This window comes from Ambystoma mexicanum, chromosome 4q, assembly GCF_040938575.1.
Source record: "Ambystoma mexicanum isolate Mex_15411 chromosome 4q, UKY_AmexF1_1, whole genome shotgun sequence".
Taxonomy (NCBI): domain Eukaryota; kingdom Metazoa; phylum Chordata; class Amphibia; order Caudata; family Ambystomatidae; genus Ambystoma; species Ambystoma mexicanum.
The window spans coordinates 219,059,318-219,078,657 of NC_090928.1; the positions used below are offsets into that span (position 1 = coordinate 219,059,318).

The 19,340-nt window shown below is 46.6% G+C and overlaps 1 protein-coding gene across 1 annotated transcript in view; it reads left to right on the plus strand.

The window, feature by feature from the left end:
• CNKSR3 (CNKSR family member 3) overlaps nucleotides 1–19,340 on the plus strand; it is a 1,181,575-nt gene that overhangs the window by 381,982 nt on the left and 780,253 nt on the right. Inside the window, exon 13 of the mRNA XM_069607750.1 lies at nucleotides 12,381–12,403. Coding sequence (XP_069463851.1) covers nucleotides 12,381–12,403 — 23 coding nt within the window. The remainder of the gene's footprint in view (nucleotides 1–12,380; nucleotides 12,404–19,340) is intronic.

The window sequence follows — 19,340 nt, forward strand, 5'->3', positions numbered from 1 at the left end:
CATATATGTCCTTCCAAATGGCCAAATCATTTCTGTTCGCAGTATCGTTTAGGATAATCCATAGGTTTAATGGACATGTGGAAAATGGTACTTGTGAGGAAGTCACAGGCTGGAGGATAGTGTATGGAACCCGAAGGGAGATTGGGGGCGTGAGGACACCGGGGGATTCCCCAAGTACCCAACCCTCACGCGTGTAACAAGTACCACTGTCAAGAACTCCAAACTATACCATGAACATCTGCTTCCCCCCCAAAATATCGCCATACAAAAATATTGCCATATTTTTGCAGCGATGTTAAGCCATGGAACCTGCAGGGGACACCCCCACAACCCGCAGTCCCCATAACCCCATAAATTATCCCCACTAATAATATTGCCTATGGCCTTACCCCACGACCATATATATGGCGATATTATTGGTGGGGATAATATTACCTGATACCGAAAATCTTGGTTATACTTTTGTTGGTAAAGAGTCGCTCGCCGGAGCCTATGAGCAGTGTTTTGTCAACAGGAAGATAACTCTTGTGTAGGAAGAGAAGTTAATGGAAACTACTCATGGAACATGCCCCGGGCCCTATACTGACTAACTCACAGGAAACTGCAATCGTTTGCATAGAGTGAGAAGTTGTTTTGTACAGGGAAGTCACCAGGACAATTCAGAAACCTATGAGGGTCGTTGCAGGAGTTTGGCTCCTGATCTTAATAATTTCAAAATAGTGTCCATGTCTCGTTTAACATTGGGGAGTCGAGCTGAAGGGCAGCCCGCTTCCCAGTAAAAATTGCATAAGGAATGAGTAGGCTCTGTAGCTGAGAACCAATTTACGGATGTGCTGTTACCGCTTAGATATCATATGGCAACCCTACTGAAGCAGAAATGTGCAGGGGTCAGGGGTCCGTGCTGTAGTTGGTGTATGGAGGAGCCTTTGGCGCGGAGGACGGGGCAAGAGGATGGGGTCTGGTGGATCAGCGAGGAGGTGAAGAAGAGAGAGGGGGAAGGGAAAGGAGGCGAGATGAAGAGCATGGAAGAATGGTGAGAAGGAGGAAGATGGGGAGAAATTCAGGAATGAAGGAAAAGGGTAGGAGTTGAGGAGAGCAAAGAGAACTATGAAGGGGAGGAGAGAAAAAGAGAACATAGGAGGGGCTTCGAAGAAGAGCAAGAGGATGAACAGAGGAGAGAAAAGGGCAGAGGTGAAGACAATGGAATAGAGCACAAAAGGAGGGAAGAAACTGGAGGAGCGGAGGAGAAGACAGAACAGTGGATAAGGGAAAAGGTGGAGGAAGGGGAACAGAGGGGAGTGGCCTAAAGGAAGTAAGAGAACATAAGGAAGGGGGAGGAGTGAAAAGTGAGGAGGAGGAAAGAAGAGGGAAGGAGGGAAGCTAGAGGCATAAGGAAGAATTGCCATGATCTCGCTTCTAAAGAGGTTTATCCACCAGTGGAAAAGTCTAAGCCACAGCCAATAACCTTGAAAGCCATCAAGCCCAGCTTCTAATATTCACCAAGAGGGGACGCCTGATAATAAGTCCTAATAGCCAAACCTTGGTTCACCAAAGAAGAGCGTCTTCACCAACAGCCAACACAGACTAACAACTGTCAAGAAACAAGTGCAGACACCAAATATACCAGAGAATGGAGGGGCCACTGTTTTGCCATCAAGAAGGTGACCTGAATTGTGGAGACGGTGGAGAGGGGTCCACAGTCGAACACACATATATGCTTTGAAGTCGTATGTTGATCCTCGGCTCTGACACATTTCCCATTGGGTGTCTTTTAGAGAATGGGATGGCTGAAAGGCACAGCACATGAATCGGACATTCCTGCATGTACTCAAGGAAGTCATTCCACCAAAATGCCTGGGGTAGCGGAAGTGACATCACACGACCCTTGACCTCTGATAACATCACAGCACCCCCTCCCCCCCCAAGTGACATCACGGGAAGAGATGGAACACAACCCCATGACAAAAGAGTAAGTGGCCTCAAATAGCATTGTTTCTGAGTACACTACGAAAATGATTGTTGCATATCACTGTAAAGTGATATACATTTCATACAAGAATGGATCACCATATGTATCATTAATATCAGTGCGTATAGGCCCATATTAGCAAATCACTGTGAATGCAACCAGACGTCCAAGGCCAAATGATAATGATGTGTTATTATATAGCACTTGCGCTTAATGTAGAACAAATATACCTACAATCTCACCCAATCTCTGTTGGTACTCATTTATCAACCTCAGCAGGATGAAAGGCTATGCTGACCTTGCTCCGAGTAGAACCTGCATATCACACACACATTGCAGCAGCCAGCGCTCAACCCACTGAGCTATCTTACCGACTATAGCCATCAGAAAAGCAGCCACTCCAGAAACAAAGAGCCACATGTGTAGCAAGGAAGAGCTCAGGAAGATCCTGATTCCTCTAGGATCAGAGAATACAAGAATTGTAATTGGTTATTTATAACTCGCTTAATACCCAGAGGTTTCTAAGCGCGGACCCGGGGATCGAACCTGTGTTGTTTTGCGTCGTCTTGTTTTGCGTCGTCTTGCTCTCGAGATTAGCGCGTTGCCCCTGAGCTATCGACCCAGGGTGAAAGAACGTCTACACAATGGGTTTCCATGTCCTCCAACTCCCTCCATCAACAAAGGAAACATGTCTGTACACGCGGAAGAGGAACTTCCTTTTTGGAGTGTAAAAAAAAGCGTTAAAGAAATACATGATGAATCCGCTTCCTTCCCTCTAGGACACCGTTCGGGCCTCGATTACTTAAGACATAGCGTGTGCTGCGCCCATGGCAGACTGCCCGGGCTGGGCTGCCTTCTCACAAGGGGCGCAATGTTCTCCTCTATTGGGATTCCGGCACATCTGCCATGCTTACTTCCCTAAAGTATGTTGAATCTAAATGTATTGACATGCCAGCGTAGACAATTCACTTTTTGGTTAAGAAAGTAGTTCCTTTTTAATTGTCACAACACTTATTCTTGCGTAAACATTATACGACCAGAAAATAACAGGTGGACACAGCAATCAAATGTAACACAAGAGAACATGTAACCGCCACCATGGGGGCTCATCCTCTGTGCCATTTGCCAACACTAAAACCCGCATTGGCAAAGGCAGTAATTATGGCATTTTACATGTGTAGGCATTCATTTGTGCCCCCATAAAGAATGGGCCCAGAACCTGCAAACTGATGTTCTGGTCATCATTTGACCATTATAAGGTGGGCTTTTAGCCTCTGCTGGGTGATGACATGCTTCTAACATTTTACATCCGTGTCTGAGGCACAGTGAAATGCTTTTGATTGCTGGACCCCCTAGCAAGACATCATAAATGTACAACACCCCTTTAAGTCCCAATTACCTGGGGTGCAAAGCATAAGACAAGTAAACATTCAATTGAAGTCTCTCCTGACTTCCTGGGACATTCGGAGTCCTGTAAGGTTGCTGCTCTGGCATGGCAAGATTAGCCGATTCCAGACCCTTTTGCTGATGAGCAATGCTTGCAGATTTCCAGGGAAGCCAAGCTCCCAGGACTAAGGCTTGCCAACAGTCCTTCCAGGTGGCGGGACTGCTCTTGGAGTATTGGAAGAGGTGAGAGCGACTCCTGATCTCCTGGCTCGAATAAGCTGTGTTTGGAATGTGTGGCCCTTCTCCACTCTCTACTCCTGATGTGATTTCCCTATCCCGCTCTTGTTACTCCTCCCACTGCCTGCCCGTCCCCAGGCTCTGGCTAATATGCCCTCTAATCTTCCTTCTGTCATGTCTACCCTCTTTCCCTCCTTGCTGTCTCCTTCCCATCATTCTTATGTTGTCACATCTGCCTTAGCACAGACTCTATTTCTTGTGGTTACCACTTCTTGCTCCTAGGTATCTCCTTCACCACCTTTTGCTATGCCCACCACTTCCATAATAACCAACTTTACCACCTGTTGTTACCAGCACCTCCTTGCCTCTACTGCTACCTCTGCTACCTACTGTCGCAGTTCTCTGTGTTGTTTTCTTCCACTTACCACCGTCGGCTTCAGACCATACCATCTCCCCATCATTATCCTCAATAGTGCCCTCTGCCACTGAATACCCCGCGCCAGAGAATCACTTTTGCCACCATATATCACTATATCACCACCTCCTTCCGCTTAATGCCACTCCCTCTCTCCAACCTTTGCTTCATTATCGCCACCTCCTTTCTCGCAATACTACCCACACTCTCCAGATCCTTCCACTTCTCTGATATTACCACCTACTTCCTCACAGTAATACTATCTCTCTCCAAACCCCTCTATGTCTCTGGTATTGCCCCCTCCTTGCTCACAATAACACCCTCTCTCCCTACACTCCTCCCCTTTAAGTCTAGGGAGGATAGCTCAGGGGCAACGTGCTCGCCTTGGAAGCAAGACGACACAGAGCACCACAGGCTCGATCCCCAGGTCCTAGAAATCTCCCCTTTAAGTCTTCACTCATCAGCGTGATCTGCTCCGCAGCTCTCCAACTTCCTTTGTCACACCAGCCGCTCCTTCCCCCATTCTTCTCTCCTTGCCAATCACTTCCAAATTTCAGCCTTCTCCTACCACTCAGCATCAGGTTCTCTTTCCGAAACACCTTGTGCTCCTTCAACTCCCTCCCCTAACAGAAGCCCCCTGCAACTACACACCCAATCTGACATGGCTTTGCTAGAGCTCTCCCTCCTCACCTTAGATGCAATGTTAGGTGCATGTAGGCATATGTGTTCTCTGATTGACATGGGACTGGGATTGTCAGTGGTCCCTTACTCTACCTGGGCGAACTTTAGGCTCATGGGGAAAGTATTATATCTATAAATTACCTACCACCTTGGAAGCCAATACTTTCTCTTGACCCCCACTGTACTGCTTGAGCTGGGATATTGGGCTTTCACTACATCTAAAATCAATGCTGTCAATACACAGGGTAAACCTTCTAAACCCTTAGGTCTCATGAATTGTCTATGTGCTCCGAAAGATTGCAAGGCTGTACCCTCAGCAGAGTCAATCCCTATCGGGAGACAATGCCTCTAACTTTATTTTCACTATACAATCCCTGGTCAGAAACACCCGTGGTTAGAAGGTTGTATTTGTGGGACTCCCTGTTTCTTTGAATGTCCTTTTGAAACATTGAAATTACTTTCTGGTGTTCTGAATGAAGTTTTAACAAAGTTGTAATAGATGCTCCCCAGTTCCCAACACTAGAGCTGGGAGGTTGTTTAAATGGATGCGTCTGTGTTTATGCTTCTGAGATAGCATTTTAAAGCAAACATGATTAGCATACATTGGGTCTCCTCACAAGCGAGCGGAAATAGCGTTACCGCCGGGTCATGCGTGGGAATTAGCGCAGCACAACCTGGCGTGTACGTGCGCCCAACTCCGGCGCTAACACTATTAGCACCCAGAGGAAATTGCACCAAAATAAGTGTTACTGCCGAAACATCAACACTAATAGCACTGCCGCCTGTGACCCCGGCACTATTTGCGACGGCAGAAATTGCGTCACCGCCGGAGCATCACTGCAGCCATTTTGAAAAACACAATCCATCAAATATCTCCACTTCCTGCAGCCATCCGGACCTTGAAACATGCCAGAATATCTCAGGAGAGGATCGGAGGCAAGGATGGCCAAACATCGACTCAGAAAACCAAAGTTTAGTGAGGGTGAGCCGATGGTCATGACCGATGAGGTTGTTACTCACACTGATGAGCTATATGGCATGAGGCAAAGGAAAACATCAGCACAGCGCAGGACAGCCATCTGGCATGCAATCAGCCAGAATGTGACATCTGTGGCCAGCGTCCTCCATGATGGAGAGGACTGTTGCAAATGCTGGAATGACCTCAGGGTCAGGGTGAATGGACTGCTGTCCCAACACCGCCAGGAGTCCCTTGTCACAGGAGGAGGACTGTGGAGCCACTGGTCCTCACCGCCTGGGAGGAAAAGTACAGCACAGTGCTGGACATGGAGGGAATCGAGGGAGTCGGAGGTCCGGTGGTGGGTGCAAGCAGCCAGGAGGCGAGTCAACCTCCCCCAGCACAAGTGCATGCACAAATGACATTTTAGCATAAGATGCCCCAGTGGACAGGGACACATGTCAGCAGACCCAGTAGCTGGCCATGCCAACAGGGTGGAATGAGGGGGTGGCACATCAGCCACTCTCCACAGCAGCCATGGGGCAGGGCACCAAGGGCACCCCTGAGCATTGCAGCAGTGGGAATGGGTGGCAAGTGACCTATCCAAGTGCCCTGCACACCACACCCCTGCTGGTGCACCCTGTGCCAGCGGGACTCTGGTGCATGAGCATGCAGCAGTCACACCAGCATGTTGCAGGCCCAGTTGGCCGGGGCCATGTTGACATGGAAGACAAGACACAGGGAAGCACAAGTCCAACTGCACCGACATGGGCTCAGTTAGCCAATCACTGTACACCACAGCGCAACGCTGCTGGCTAGACAACAGTGCCCTGTGTAGCCAGGCCATTGCTATGGCGTAGACCACCACAACCACCCCCACAAGCTGAGAGCCACACGAGGAGGGGATGTGGGTGCATGAAGTACCACAAGCATGCATGCCAAACATCAGCTGCCCCAGCATGGACACCCTGCCCCCCCCCACACACAGGCCAAATGCCAAATGGCCATGTGTCACACACACTCATTTCTGCAACCATCCCCATGATGCTGGACCCAAATGCAATCCCCTGACCAACCATGCCCATCTGCCCAAATGTGTGGGGTACCACCATGTATCATTGCAAATGTGCATTGCATGCCAAAACACGTGCGGGAATCTGACATTTCCTATGTCCCCTACAGGCACTCACACATCGCCAGAGGCATCCGAGGATGACTATGGGTCAGGCCCTTCTAGAAGTGGCACATCCAGGCCCTCAAGGTCTGCCACCACAACCTCCACCCTGCAAAGGTGCAGAGAGCTTATGCCAAGACGGATGTCCTGCCGTGAGACAGCGCATCCCAGCAGGGCCAGGCCGACGTTCAACCCAACCAGAACCACTACAAGCCCACCGCACCCAATCCCACAGCTGGAAGATCTGACACGCAGGCCCCACATGCAGTCGAGGCATCTGTGGAAACACAGGGGGACACCAGTCCGGTGTCACCACATGCAGATGGGCCACAGACCACTGGACGCCCTCACCGCTGGCACCGTAGCCCAACACCTGAAAGCTTTCATCGCGGCAGCGTAGCCCAACAACTGAAAGCCCTCATGGCCGGCAGCGTGATCACTCCTCTGAATGGCCTTGCTGCCGGCACCATGCTCACACACCTGAGCTGGATGTGGACACCCCATCCTATGGCTCCCCTAACAACAGCCACGCCCACTGCACACCCTTCCATACGTCACACACCAACAATCAGTACAGTGCTGCAGAGGCTTCATGAGATGGAGCGGAGACAGAGGGAGATGGAGGTGATAGTGTACATGCACTCTGAAGACTTGCAGGCCATACGGGATAGCATCAAGGGGCCACCCGCAGGATTGTGCAGGCCATCGCAAAGAACCAGGTTGAGACAAATGCCCGTACGTCCACCCTGACACTATATGTCCAGAGAGCCAGGGAGATGACTGAAGGTGTCTCTGCGCTCATCACAAATCCAGGGCCCAGGCTCTATCCCTTCCACTTCTATCACTTCCACAGAAGAGTCACAGCAGGGCACACCGAGGCATCAGTCACAACGCCTTCTGTACCCCAGATCACCGGAGGCTGGTAGGGGGGAAAGAGGCCACGGTTATAATGAACTCTGAGACACTAATTGCCATGAGTGGCCATGCTGGGGAGTTGGTGGTGGGAGGTGGGAGGGGGGATAGTGTGCTGGGGAGTTGGTGGTGGGAGGTGCGAGGGGGCTAGTGTGCTGGGGAGTTGGAGGTGTGAGGGGAGATAGTGTGCTGGGGAGTTGGTGGTTGGATTTGGGAGAGATAGTGTGCTGGGGAGTTGGTGATGGGAGGTTGAAGAGGGGATAGTTGGGGCACTTAATTAAATTAAATCTGTTAAACTTCATCCATGCGTGGACATTCCTGATTGTGTCATTGTCATGTTTATTGATAGAGGTGAGTGCCACACAGTCATGCAAGGCTTGTACCATGTGAATGTGTAAAAACGGGCCTACCTCCCATCCCTCATGTCATCTCTGGCAATGCGTGCATTTGCCTCTGCCACAGGCACTGAATCCTCATCCTCTGGGGGTGGCATGTCCACGTCAGAGGGTAGCGGACATTTCTCTTCAGGCAGATATTGTGCAGCATGGCACACACAAGAACAATTTTACCTGCTTTCTCTGGAGCGTACATCAGGGCTCCGCTGGTACGGTTGAGGCAGCAGAAATATGCCTTCAGGAGGCCAAAGGTAAGCACAATGCACACACAGGTCCAGCTGTGAGCGTGGTTGTAGGTATTATCCTGCAGTGTTTGTGGATCACGCACAGGGGTCATTAGCCAGGGCAGCTTTTGGTATCTGGAGTGACTTGCATGGGGAGAGGCACATACATTAGTCACAGTGTAAGATGTGGGGGCGGGCATACACAATATCAGGGCAATGGACAACTTGTGCATGCAAATATGCCTTTATATTAAGTCATGTGTGGATTATATGTCTGTGCATGCTGTGTCACTTGTGCCATGCATTGTTTCTGCTTCACCTGCACCCTTTTCCCATTGCAGCATATATTACGTTCAGTGTATGTCGGTGACATGTGTAGCTGACATGGTGGCTGTCATGTGGAAGTGCATTTCCACTGTGCATGTGTGGCATGCTGGGTTTCCCATGGGCCCTCCATGAGCATCTGGGGCCGCCGGGTCACCATTGTGTGCTGGGCGCACATGGGTGCATGGCTGTGGTACTGAAAGGGTTGTTGTTGTGTGAGGCGATGTAACCATTTGTCAAAATTGTTTTGGTAGGTATATGTTGCATTGTGGTGTTTATAATTGCTACTATATGTGTACATCAGCTTCTCCATGTAGGTAAATCCGACATGTGAATGCTCCCTGGCCTGTACTGTGACGTTGGTGCGGGAGGTGGTCAAGTATGGATTTTGCATTTGCTTGTCATGCCATCCTTTGTGTAGTTATTTGCACCCCCTCCCAACCCCTCCATTTGGCCATGTGCTTCACAGCGCATGCGTGCTGGCTTTTCTACTCACCCACTATCCAGTGTGCTGTTGCGTAGGACCATGGCATTGTGGGTGGAACCAGGGTACCAGGCACAGTAGTGGGTGATGTACAGGTTGGGGTCACAGGTCACCTGCACATTCAGAGAGTGGTAGTGCTTGCGGTTATGGTATACTGCTTCGTGGGCCTTCGGAACCACCAGTGCAACATGGGTACAGTCCAGGGCAGCAATCACATTTGGCATTTTGGCAATGTCATAGAACTGTGCCTTCATGGCATTCACCTGGGCTGTGGTGGTAGGCAGTGAGATGTGGCGTCTCACTTGCAGCAGGAGGGCTTCAAGCACCTGGCCCAACACTGCACAGAATGTGGACTGTGCCATGCCATGCATCATGGCCACTGACTGCTGGAAGGTGCCAGTTCCAAGGAATTGTAGGACAGACACTAGCTTCAGCAGTGGGGGCACAGCTGTCCGGAAGTTGATCCTGCTCCTTATGTTCTCCTGTATTGTGGTGAGCTGCTCTGTTATGGTCTCCCTGTTGAGGCGGTACAGGGTGACCAACTGGCTGTTGCTGAGGGTCCAGGGTGTGTGCCTAACTGGAAATCGGTGCATGCCTTGCCTGGGCTTTCCTCCTCCTCCTCCTATTTCTTCAACTACTTCCCCAACCCCCTCAGTACTCCATGTACCCTGCCTCTCTACTTCCAGGCATAACATGATCAGCTGCCTGTCTCCTCAGCTCACAGAGGCTAGTGGCAGCAGGGTGTTGGAAACAGTGTTTGGGGTAGGGGTGTGCCTTATGAAGCCCTTTGGGGTGGATTGGGATCACCTGTGGCTTAATTTCAGGCACCTGTGTTCATTTACCTCCGCTGGAAGCTGGAGCTAAGTTTGCCATGTTTTCGGCAGAATTAGTGCCGGTTTTCGGTGCTAATCCAGCCGAACATTGACTTGTGATGCAACGGTGTTCGTGCCTCATATGCCATGCTGTAATAGCGCAACCTGTAATAGTGGCAGCTGATTTTACAGTCAGCGGTATTTATGCCGGCTCATGATCCGGCAGAGCGGTATTGGCGCCGCTGGGTCTGTCACCGCCACTTTTAAGGGTTATGGCCAGACTTGTGATGAGGCCCATTGTTTGCTTTAAATTTGATGCCCACTAAATATATGCCATGCCAGAAGCATAACACATAACCAGACTGGCTGCAGCAATGCAGTCCAGGCTAGCCATGCAACAAAACAAACATGATAAGTGTTGTCAAATGGCGAGACTGGACTGCATTGCTGCAGCCAATCTTGTTACGTTTTATGCTTCAGGCATGGCATTTCTTTACTGAACATCATGGTTAAAGTAAACATAAGTGTTGTTATGTGGCTGCACTGGCTTACAGTGCTGCGGTAATGCAGCCCAGTCTTGCCACGTAACAACACTTATCCTGTTTGCTTTAACATTGATGCCCAGTAAATAATTCACTCTATCCCCCAGCATCCTCAAATCAGGGGTCTGGTCAGGTCACTGTGTTGGTAAACAGGCCTCTGATTTGGGATGTGGTGGGGGTGGGAGGGTGCATTTTTCAACCAACCAACCACATGCATTCAAACACACTCACTTGCACACCCATACACATACATAGCATTCATAACTCTTTCCCCCACATACCCATAACATACACTCTCTCATTCACACAAGCATCCTCACAATATACACTCTTTCATGATGCACCCAAACATACACACATTCCTAAATATACAGCCATGCATACATTGACATACACATTTTGTTTTCTTATCTGCAACCCTGGAACGGAATCCGCTCTGCCAACATCCGAAGGAAAGGATCCCACAACGGCTCTCTGGCTCTCATGCAAAAAGAGAAAAACAACAGAGGTGGCAGGAGTGTGTTGCTTGTGAGGAGTCCCGGAGCTGTGTGGATCGAGTTGCAGTATTTCTTTCATTTTTACCAAAAGGTGGAGCCATTACCATAAATCACCCTGCTCTACGCAGAGCGTCGCGGGGTGTGGTAAGAGTGTGTCGCTTGTGAGGAGTCCCGTAGCTGTGTGGATCGAGTTGCAGTATTTTTTTCATTTTTACCAAAAGGTGGAGCCATTACCATAAAACACCCGGCTGTACGTGGAGTGCCGCACAGTGTGGCAGGAGTGTGTTGACTGTGTTCCCTGGGAGCCGTGGCGGCTGTGAGGCTATCGCAAAATTGATATGAGCTTAAGAACAGGAATCCCTGCTACATGCGCCCAGGCTAAATGTGGGTTAAAGCTAACAACTCCCACCCCCAACCCCGGATCGGTGCATGGGGTGCAAGGCGATGAACTGGCCGCTGGAAAAATACATCTAAAGACAGCTGCTACTACAATTGTGGTAGAGCCCGTAAACACGGATCAACAAGTAAGTGACATTGGGACGAGAGGGGAGGGAGGAGAAGGAGCGGGTGTGGACGTAGACGTGGTATTTATTGATATTCCTCAAGACTCTACAAGCCCTTAATGCGGTCATCAGATGCCCTGCACGCCCTTCACACCGTCCCAATCTCTGCTCCCGTTCCTGACCCCGCCCCCGCCTCTATCTGCAGCACCAGCGATGGTCATATCGAGCGGGCGAAAGTTATGCCGCTTGTGAGAAGAGCTCAGGATTTCGCACATAGTAGCCAGTGCATTGATCCTGCAGGGTTGGAGGAAGGTGATGATGTGCATGAAAATCATTTGAAGTTACTACCGTTGGATCAAAGGGAATGTGAACGTCGCGTTCTGGTACATGCCATGCCCAGTGTCAGTAACCATTTTATGGAACAAACGGTGTGTTCCAACAGAAAGAAGATGAGATGAGGTTTGGCAATAGAAATCCTGGTGATTACATTACAATGCACAAGGAGGACGCATGGAGAGAAAATACCTGTGAAAATGTCCCGAATAGTGACTATTCCCCCATTAAAAATAATGGCGTGGAAGATAGTTGCTAAAACAAACAAGCTAGACCCCTCAAAAAAGACAGTTGTTAATGAAACAACTAGCCCATTTACATCCAGTAGTGAAAGCAAAAGCGGACCGATTCCGTTATATGTTCAGCCGCAGGCGATGCATACGGTATCTCCAGCCAATCTACTCGAGGAAGTGGGGCAGGAAGAAGTATGGGGACCTTTAGATAATCACAGGATCCAAGAAGAGACCTTAAATCACAGGCCGCATCCCTCTCGATGCAATTCATTAGTAATTGCAGACCAGGTCCTTAGAGACTTAGCAGTCCTGAACACCAAGATGGCTGTTACAATGAGATCAAATTAAAAAACGTCAGGTGTGACTCCAACGACACCAGCAGCAAGCACGCATTATCAGGACAAAGATATGAGATATCTAGCCAGTCTCCATCATTCGACACAAGAAATTATGAAATTCTACCATCACAAAAAAGGACTAGACATGAATTAAGTCCAGAAAGCGACGCTTGTTGTTCATAAAAATGATTAAAGAGCCAGGGGGAAAGGCCTATTTCTAATAATCCCAGTATGTCAAGGACTGCACCTGCATTGTCACAGAATTGAGGCGAATCTGCCGAGGCTTCCTCTTCTTCGTCAACAGACGAAGAATATAGCTCACCAAACGAAAGAAAACGGATCCACCATGAATCTAAGCTTCAATTACCAAAAGTTCAAAATGGTCAACATTGTAGTGATTGTTGAGAAAGTCATCAGCAAACTACGACCAATACTGATGTCAGCAACTACAATAGCAGTGGCTCCTTTAACAAAGTTATTTTAAAACGAGAACGAGAACTATCGTGATCAGACAACTCTAATAGTCCTGTTAAACTCAAAAATAATAAAACGTGAAGCGGATTTCGTCGATATGATGTCTCAAATCACGGTGACAGGGCGGGGTAATGATATCTCGCTAGCAATATTGAAGGACTCTGAAAAATAATTCGGAGGACAAAAGACTTTTGGCAGAAGTCACTAGACAGGCTCTAAACTTATTACAAAAAGAACAAGATGGAAGAGCTTGTGTGGAACCAAAGCAAACACTGAATGAGAGACAGTTATTTCCTTGCCCATACATGCAATCTGAAGATACTGGATGTGTCGCATGCCACCCAACAATTGGCAAGCATCAAGAAATAGGATGTGGCAATGAGAATCAGAAAACTCAACAGAATATAGTTAAAGTGAAGGAGTTGACAAAAATCCTTGTACCAGAGGAGAAAAAGATGGATGATAGCCTGAAAGAATGGTCCGACCAGACGGAGGAAGCATTGGCGGCCGCTGGCAGGACACGTGCCTGTTGTCACAGAACCAACGAAGTGCCCTCCTAAGGCGAATGAGCTTGTGGAGACACAAAGGCCCGAAGTAGCCGCATGCACCTGCTGGGCGACGGAGGACGCCCAAATAGAACAACTGAAGACTAAGGGCCTCATTACACGGTAGGCGGTAACCATGGCGCTATTAGCGCCATGGTTGCCGCCGGTATTTTACCGTGTCCGCCTTGGTGGATGGCGGAATTGCCGCCCTACTCCAAGGTGAGCGGGGGCGGTAATTCCCCATTCACCAAGGCCCTTCCCCATTCCCATTTTTGCCCCCATAGGGCATAATGGGAATGGGGAAGGCGCTAATTACGGTACCGCAATTAGCACCAAGGTTCCTTTGCGGGTTCATTTTTTAACGCCTGCTTAAAGCAGGCGTTAAAGTACCAACCCGCAAAGGGACCTCGTAATAAGGCGGTAAGGGTTAACGGTCACCGGTACCCTTATCGGTGACCGTTAACCCTTACTGCCTACCGTGTAATGAGGCCCTAAGTCTCCAGCAGCCTCCCCTAAACCGAAAGAAGTGGAATGGTCCGATATATTCGAAAAACCACAAATGTCAATTAAAGCACAAAAAATGTGCAAAGGAACTGAACCAGAATTGAAATATGGCAAATGCAAGAAAAAAATTTGCCAATGCAAAAAAACAGGAATGCACACAACTCAGCTAACTTCTTCAGAAATATAAAAGCACTGAATGTCACTTTAAACAATCCTGAGATGCTAAACGAGGCTGGAAAGGGTACAGTCGAATTTAAAAGGAAAGGCTCGTCAGCGAGCAGGAATGCAGGAGTTGAAAAGGCGATCGGAAATAAAGACATAGTGGAGAGCAGTGACGAGGTGAATGATAACGAGGAGTTGATGAATATGTCGACATGTATATCTGAAGAGGAGGGTGAAGATGAGGTCCTGAGTGTGAATGCAGAGAAGAAAGATGAAAGAAATGCACGTCTCGAGCTGGAAGAATGTAAAGACGGGTCGAGCGTGACGCACCCAGTGAACCTCGCAATTACAAATGAGTAGGCCCAAACCAAGAAACGACACCCGAAAAAATTTGCAAAGTAAAAATAGGAGACATGGCGAAGGAGGACAAGAAAAAAGGATTTCAGACCATCGAAGAGAAACACAAGCAAAGCATTCAAAATAGTACCATGATTCACCCTGCGAACAACATTGAGCCGCAGTTGTCTAGCGATGTGGCGTCAAGCGAATGTAAAAATGATAGCACTCCTAAGGAGTGGACGATCGTCCATGCAAGAGAGAGGAAAGCATGTGAACAAAATAAGATGAATCCGGTTGGGCCTCAGAGCGATAAGCAAAGTCCTTGGACTCAAGATCTGACGCGCCCGATCCAGTTGTTCAGAATTCTGATAGAACAAATGGAGTACAGAAAGGAGGATCTGCCGATAAACAGACACATGATACTACAGCTTTTTCACTTCATCCCTGTACTAAGATCTATAAAAAGTGCAGAAATTAAACGTGTTGAAATTTTGGATGACTCGTATCGTAAGTGTGCCTTGCTGCATATCGGAGACCGGAAATTTGCACAATCTGTGATGATGTGTGAGAGACAGCTGATAGATGCCGGTTTCCAAGTATATGAGGTTGACAATGCTCTATCGAACAATTAACAAACAGAGTCTGCAGAAGCATGCGTTAAAAGTAAAAGTGCAAGGTTGTTACCAAAGATCAATACAACATCAAAGACATCAATAAATGAACAGCATAAGGTAAAAGACTGGAAGGCAGAAGATTTGGCGCTACAAGCTGTAGACTTACAAGAGTAATTGAGAAGGAAGAAAATTAAAATTGCGGTGGAAAACACAAATGGTAAAAACGCAGGACTGTGCGAAGTTGATAAGAATGTCCATACAAGTGAAGAAAAAAACTGCTGGCCGTGTGTAGCCAAAGCATTAAATGAAACATCAGAAAGCTAATGCCATGAACGAACAAATAACATTGTGTTGGCCACCTGGAACTCGAGAGGATTTTCACATCTAGTTAAGTCTCTCCCAAAAGTTCTCAAGATGGCCGACATAATATGTCTCCAGGAGACGTGGTTGGACAAAAGTCCATGTGTTGGTGGATTCAAAGTGGCTGTAAATCCGGTAATTGTCCAATGTAAGGGTAGATCAATGTCTGGCCAATGAATTCTAGTGAAACGTAAATGTGGATTTAGCATAAAAACAGCCCAGATTGTTTTGTCGCATATACAATATTCATGATTAGAAGCAATAGAATGCACTAGTAAAAAAACAAAAACAATACATCTGTTAAATGTCTACTGGAACCCCAATGCAGTTGACCATCTAAAGTTTGAAGAGGAACTTTTTGACACCATCGACAGTATAATGACAGGAAATGTGGACCCACAAATTGTCCTGTCTGGTGATCTGAATATGAAGTTGCTGGAACTATCTGCTCTCAAAAATGGAGTAAAACACAAGGAGAACCAAAAAAGGAAAATCTGGCTCAAAGAAATGGCTAGCCGAAATCTACTTATGATGAATGGAGCCATAATGGGGGACATCCCCCCAATGGAGAGCTGGGAAAGAGGCTTCCAAAAATCAATTCTAGACTATTTATTTATTTCTGAAATAATGGCGCAAGAGATTGTGTCCTTATAAAGGTAACAAAGTCTCCTCAAAGCAATCATAATGTGGTAACAATTGAATGGAAACAATGAAGCCTTCAACCACTTGAGCGATGGAAACAGCAAATATCCCTGGAACCAGGCCACAATCGTCTACGCCTAAGAACTTGCAATATAACTACCTTAGCTGAACACATAAGACCGAAATTTGGACCGAAGAATATTGATACTGTAGAATACCAACTTTTGTTGGAACTCTATAGGACAAAAAAAATTCTCGCAATAAACCGACTTATCAGAGTCACAACTTTGATCCACAAGTTGACCAAAAAAAAAAGAAGAGAATTGAGGAAGGACTTAAGAAGAATTGTCAATGCAGCTAATCTTGATCAAAAGTGTGAAACAAAAAAATGGAAGAATAAATAAAATAATGGGACTAAAGCGCATAGATTGCTTCTTGAACAAAGAGATGCAGAAGTAAGTCTTGATGCTATGAATCAAAGAAATCCAAGAAGCTTCTGGTCGTTAGTCAATGAATTAGAGAACCCCCAAAATGCTACACTAACAAATATGGTGAACGAAAATCAATGTATAAGTCATTACAGACAACTATTCAGGAAAAAAAAGAAACATCATGTCCAATCCTGAATGTAAGCCACCCATGGGATCTATCCATCGAGCGAGATGATATCGGGAATTGAATACAAAAGAGTAGCTCCTCACGGGCAGCTGGCCTGGATGGGCTTTCGAATGTGATGCTCAAAAACGATATTGAAGAATGGACAGACTTTTGCAAATCCTTTTTCAGAATATAATAAAGGAAGGCCGCGTTCCAAAAACCTAGAAATTAGGAATTATCATTCCTATCTAAAAAAAGGGCATCCGTACTAATCCAGCAAATTACCGGCCTATAGCCCTTTTGGATGTAGTAGGGAAAGTTTTCGCAAGTCTCCTCTTAATACAACTAACGAGATAGATAAGAACAAAAAAGATTTTTGATGCACGACAGACAGGTTTTATTAAAGGTGTAGGATGAAGCCTAAACCTTCTCATCTTGAATCTGTTAAAAATAGACGCCATTAAATCAGGCCGTAATGTATATTTGACATTTATAGATCTAGCCAATGCTTTTGGTGGAGTCGACCGTGAAACACTATGGTCGAAGTTAAAATCGAGAGGCTGCCCTCATAGCCTTATACAGGCCATAAAAGAAATGTACTCTGAGACACAGATACAGATTCACTTAGATAGTGAAGGTCATCTAACTAAGCCCATGCAAACAGAAAGGGGGGTAAAACAAGGGTGCCCCCTAGGAGCGACACTCTTTAATTTCTACATCTTAGAGGTTGGAACCGCACTGGATGACGGGGTGTCGTTTCCTCCAAAGTTGAATGGGCTACACATTAGCTGGATTCTCTATGCCGATGACATGGTCCTTCTGGACCTGACACCCATTGGACTCCAAAGTTAGCTTAACACACTAAAGACCTACATTGAAGATATAGCGCTAGAGATCAACGTAGCCAAATTGGAAATACTAGCCTCGAAAACCAAAGGGGAAGTCGACCTATGATAAATAAGATGAGATGGACATTGGGAGCCGAGGCTCTGAGTAAAGTCTCATACTCTCGATGCTTGGGCACGTTAATAAATTTGAGTATAAACGATGACCCAATGGCGAAAAAGATTGCGAGTAATTGCAAACAGTTAACAGCACAGGGAAAGATCTTGCAAAAAAATATGGGAAATTCTCATATAAGCCGATAATACATTTTTACAAGACTAAGGTGATACCAATTTTGGTCTTTGGAGCGTAAAGCATGTTTGGGTGTTCATCACAGATTTGGGCCAGGTGCAAAAGCATGTTCTGGAAGCGAATCCTTCAGCTGCCTCAAGGTTGCTCTACTGCATGTGTGCTGTATGAAGTTGGTTTATCCACACTAAATGCCAGAATAATGTGGAATAAATGAACTGTATATAGGAAGACCTTGGAGGAAGCCGATTTACCACCCTTTGAAGCACTAATTGATTTAAAAAAACAAGAGAGCAAGACCCCACTAACAATGTGGAGGCAACAATGTAAAGACATCTTGAAACAACTGGCTACTGATGAAAAAACATTATGGACCAATGCAAACGCAGTAAAGAAAGAATTGCTACAACTCGATTGGATTGAAACTTCAGAAAAAAGATCAAAACACAAATGCATGAAAAATTCTCCTTCCGAAGCTAAAAGTATCAATAGCATACCTAAGTATATGGTCAAATGTCCATGCAAAGGCCTGAGAAAGTTTTACTTAAAATTCAGATTAAATTTGTATGAAACTAAAGAAATTTTAAGACAAAGACAAATGATACAATCAGAAAATCTAAATTGCAGATTGCAGGAGTTAAGGCAAGACAAATGCAATATTTAGATGGCATTCTGATAGTGTGTCAGATGAACTACCATTTTTTCACCTAGGTTGGAAGATTCCAATTCTCATTTTCATTTCGTTCTATGTGCTGTTGATGACATGTTGCTGTATTCACATTTATGACATCATGGCTGGGTAATGTATACCTTATTGTATGGTTTGATGTTTTATCCTGTATTGTCTGACCCTATTTCTATTAGGGGATACACATTTGTATTGTAATGTTGGGCATTATTCGGAGCAGAGCTTTGCCTTGAGAAAGACCTGTGGAGGTCGATACACGTGTTGGCATATGACTCTGCCGTCTGGGCATATGAATCAGCCTACGATTTTACCATCTGGACATACAAATCTGATGTTGGATCATGGACTCTGAATATAATTAAAAAATACTCAAATTCATTCATGTTTTTCTCAAAATACAATTTGTATATGGGCTGTCCATGAGGATGTTTAGTACAATAGATGTATAACGAGTGAGCTGACAGCGCATCCGAATGTGGAACATTCATTGTTTTTCTTGTAGTGTTAAGTGGGATAGAGGTGCCCACTTGTTCCCCCGGATGCTGCAGCTAGTTCTGAAATTTTAAATATTGATCTTGTTTAAACACACAAGCTTAAGCACTTCCAAATACCTGGTACACCTCGGTTGTACTGTTTCTTGTTTTGACCTCGAAAGTAGCTTCCGCGCCCATGTCCACAGTACCAGCTGCACATTAGTCCAGCAGATAGGGCATGCTTGGATTTGTAACTTTTTCATTGCTAATTAGGAGATCTGGCCTGATGACATGCTGAGAAGACCCCACGTGGAAGAAGACGGACAGGATGAGCTGGGACCAATGGCCAGGTATCCCCTATGGAGCTGGCTGCCTATGTATAGGCTTGTACCAA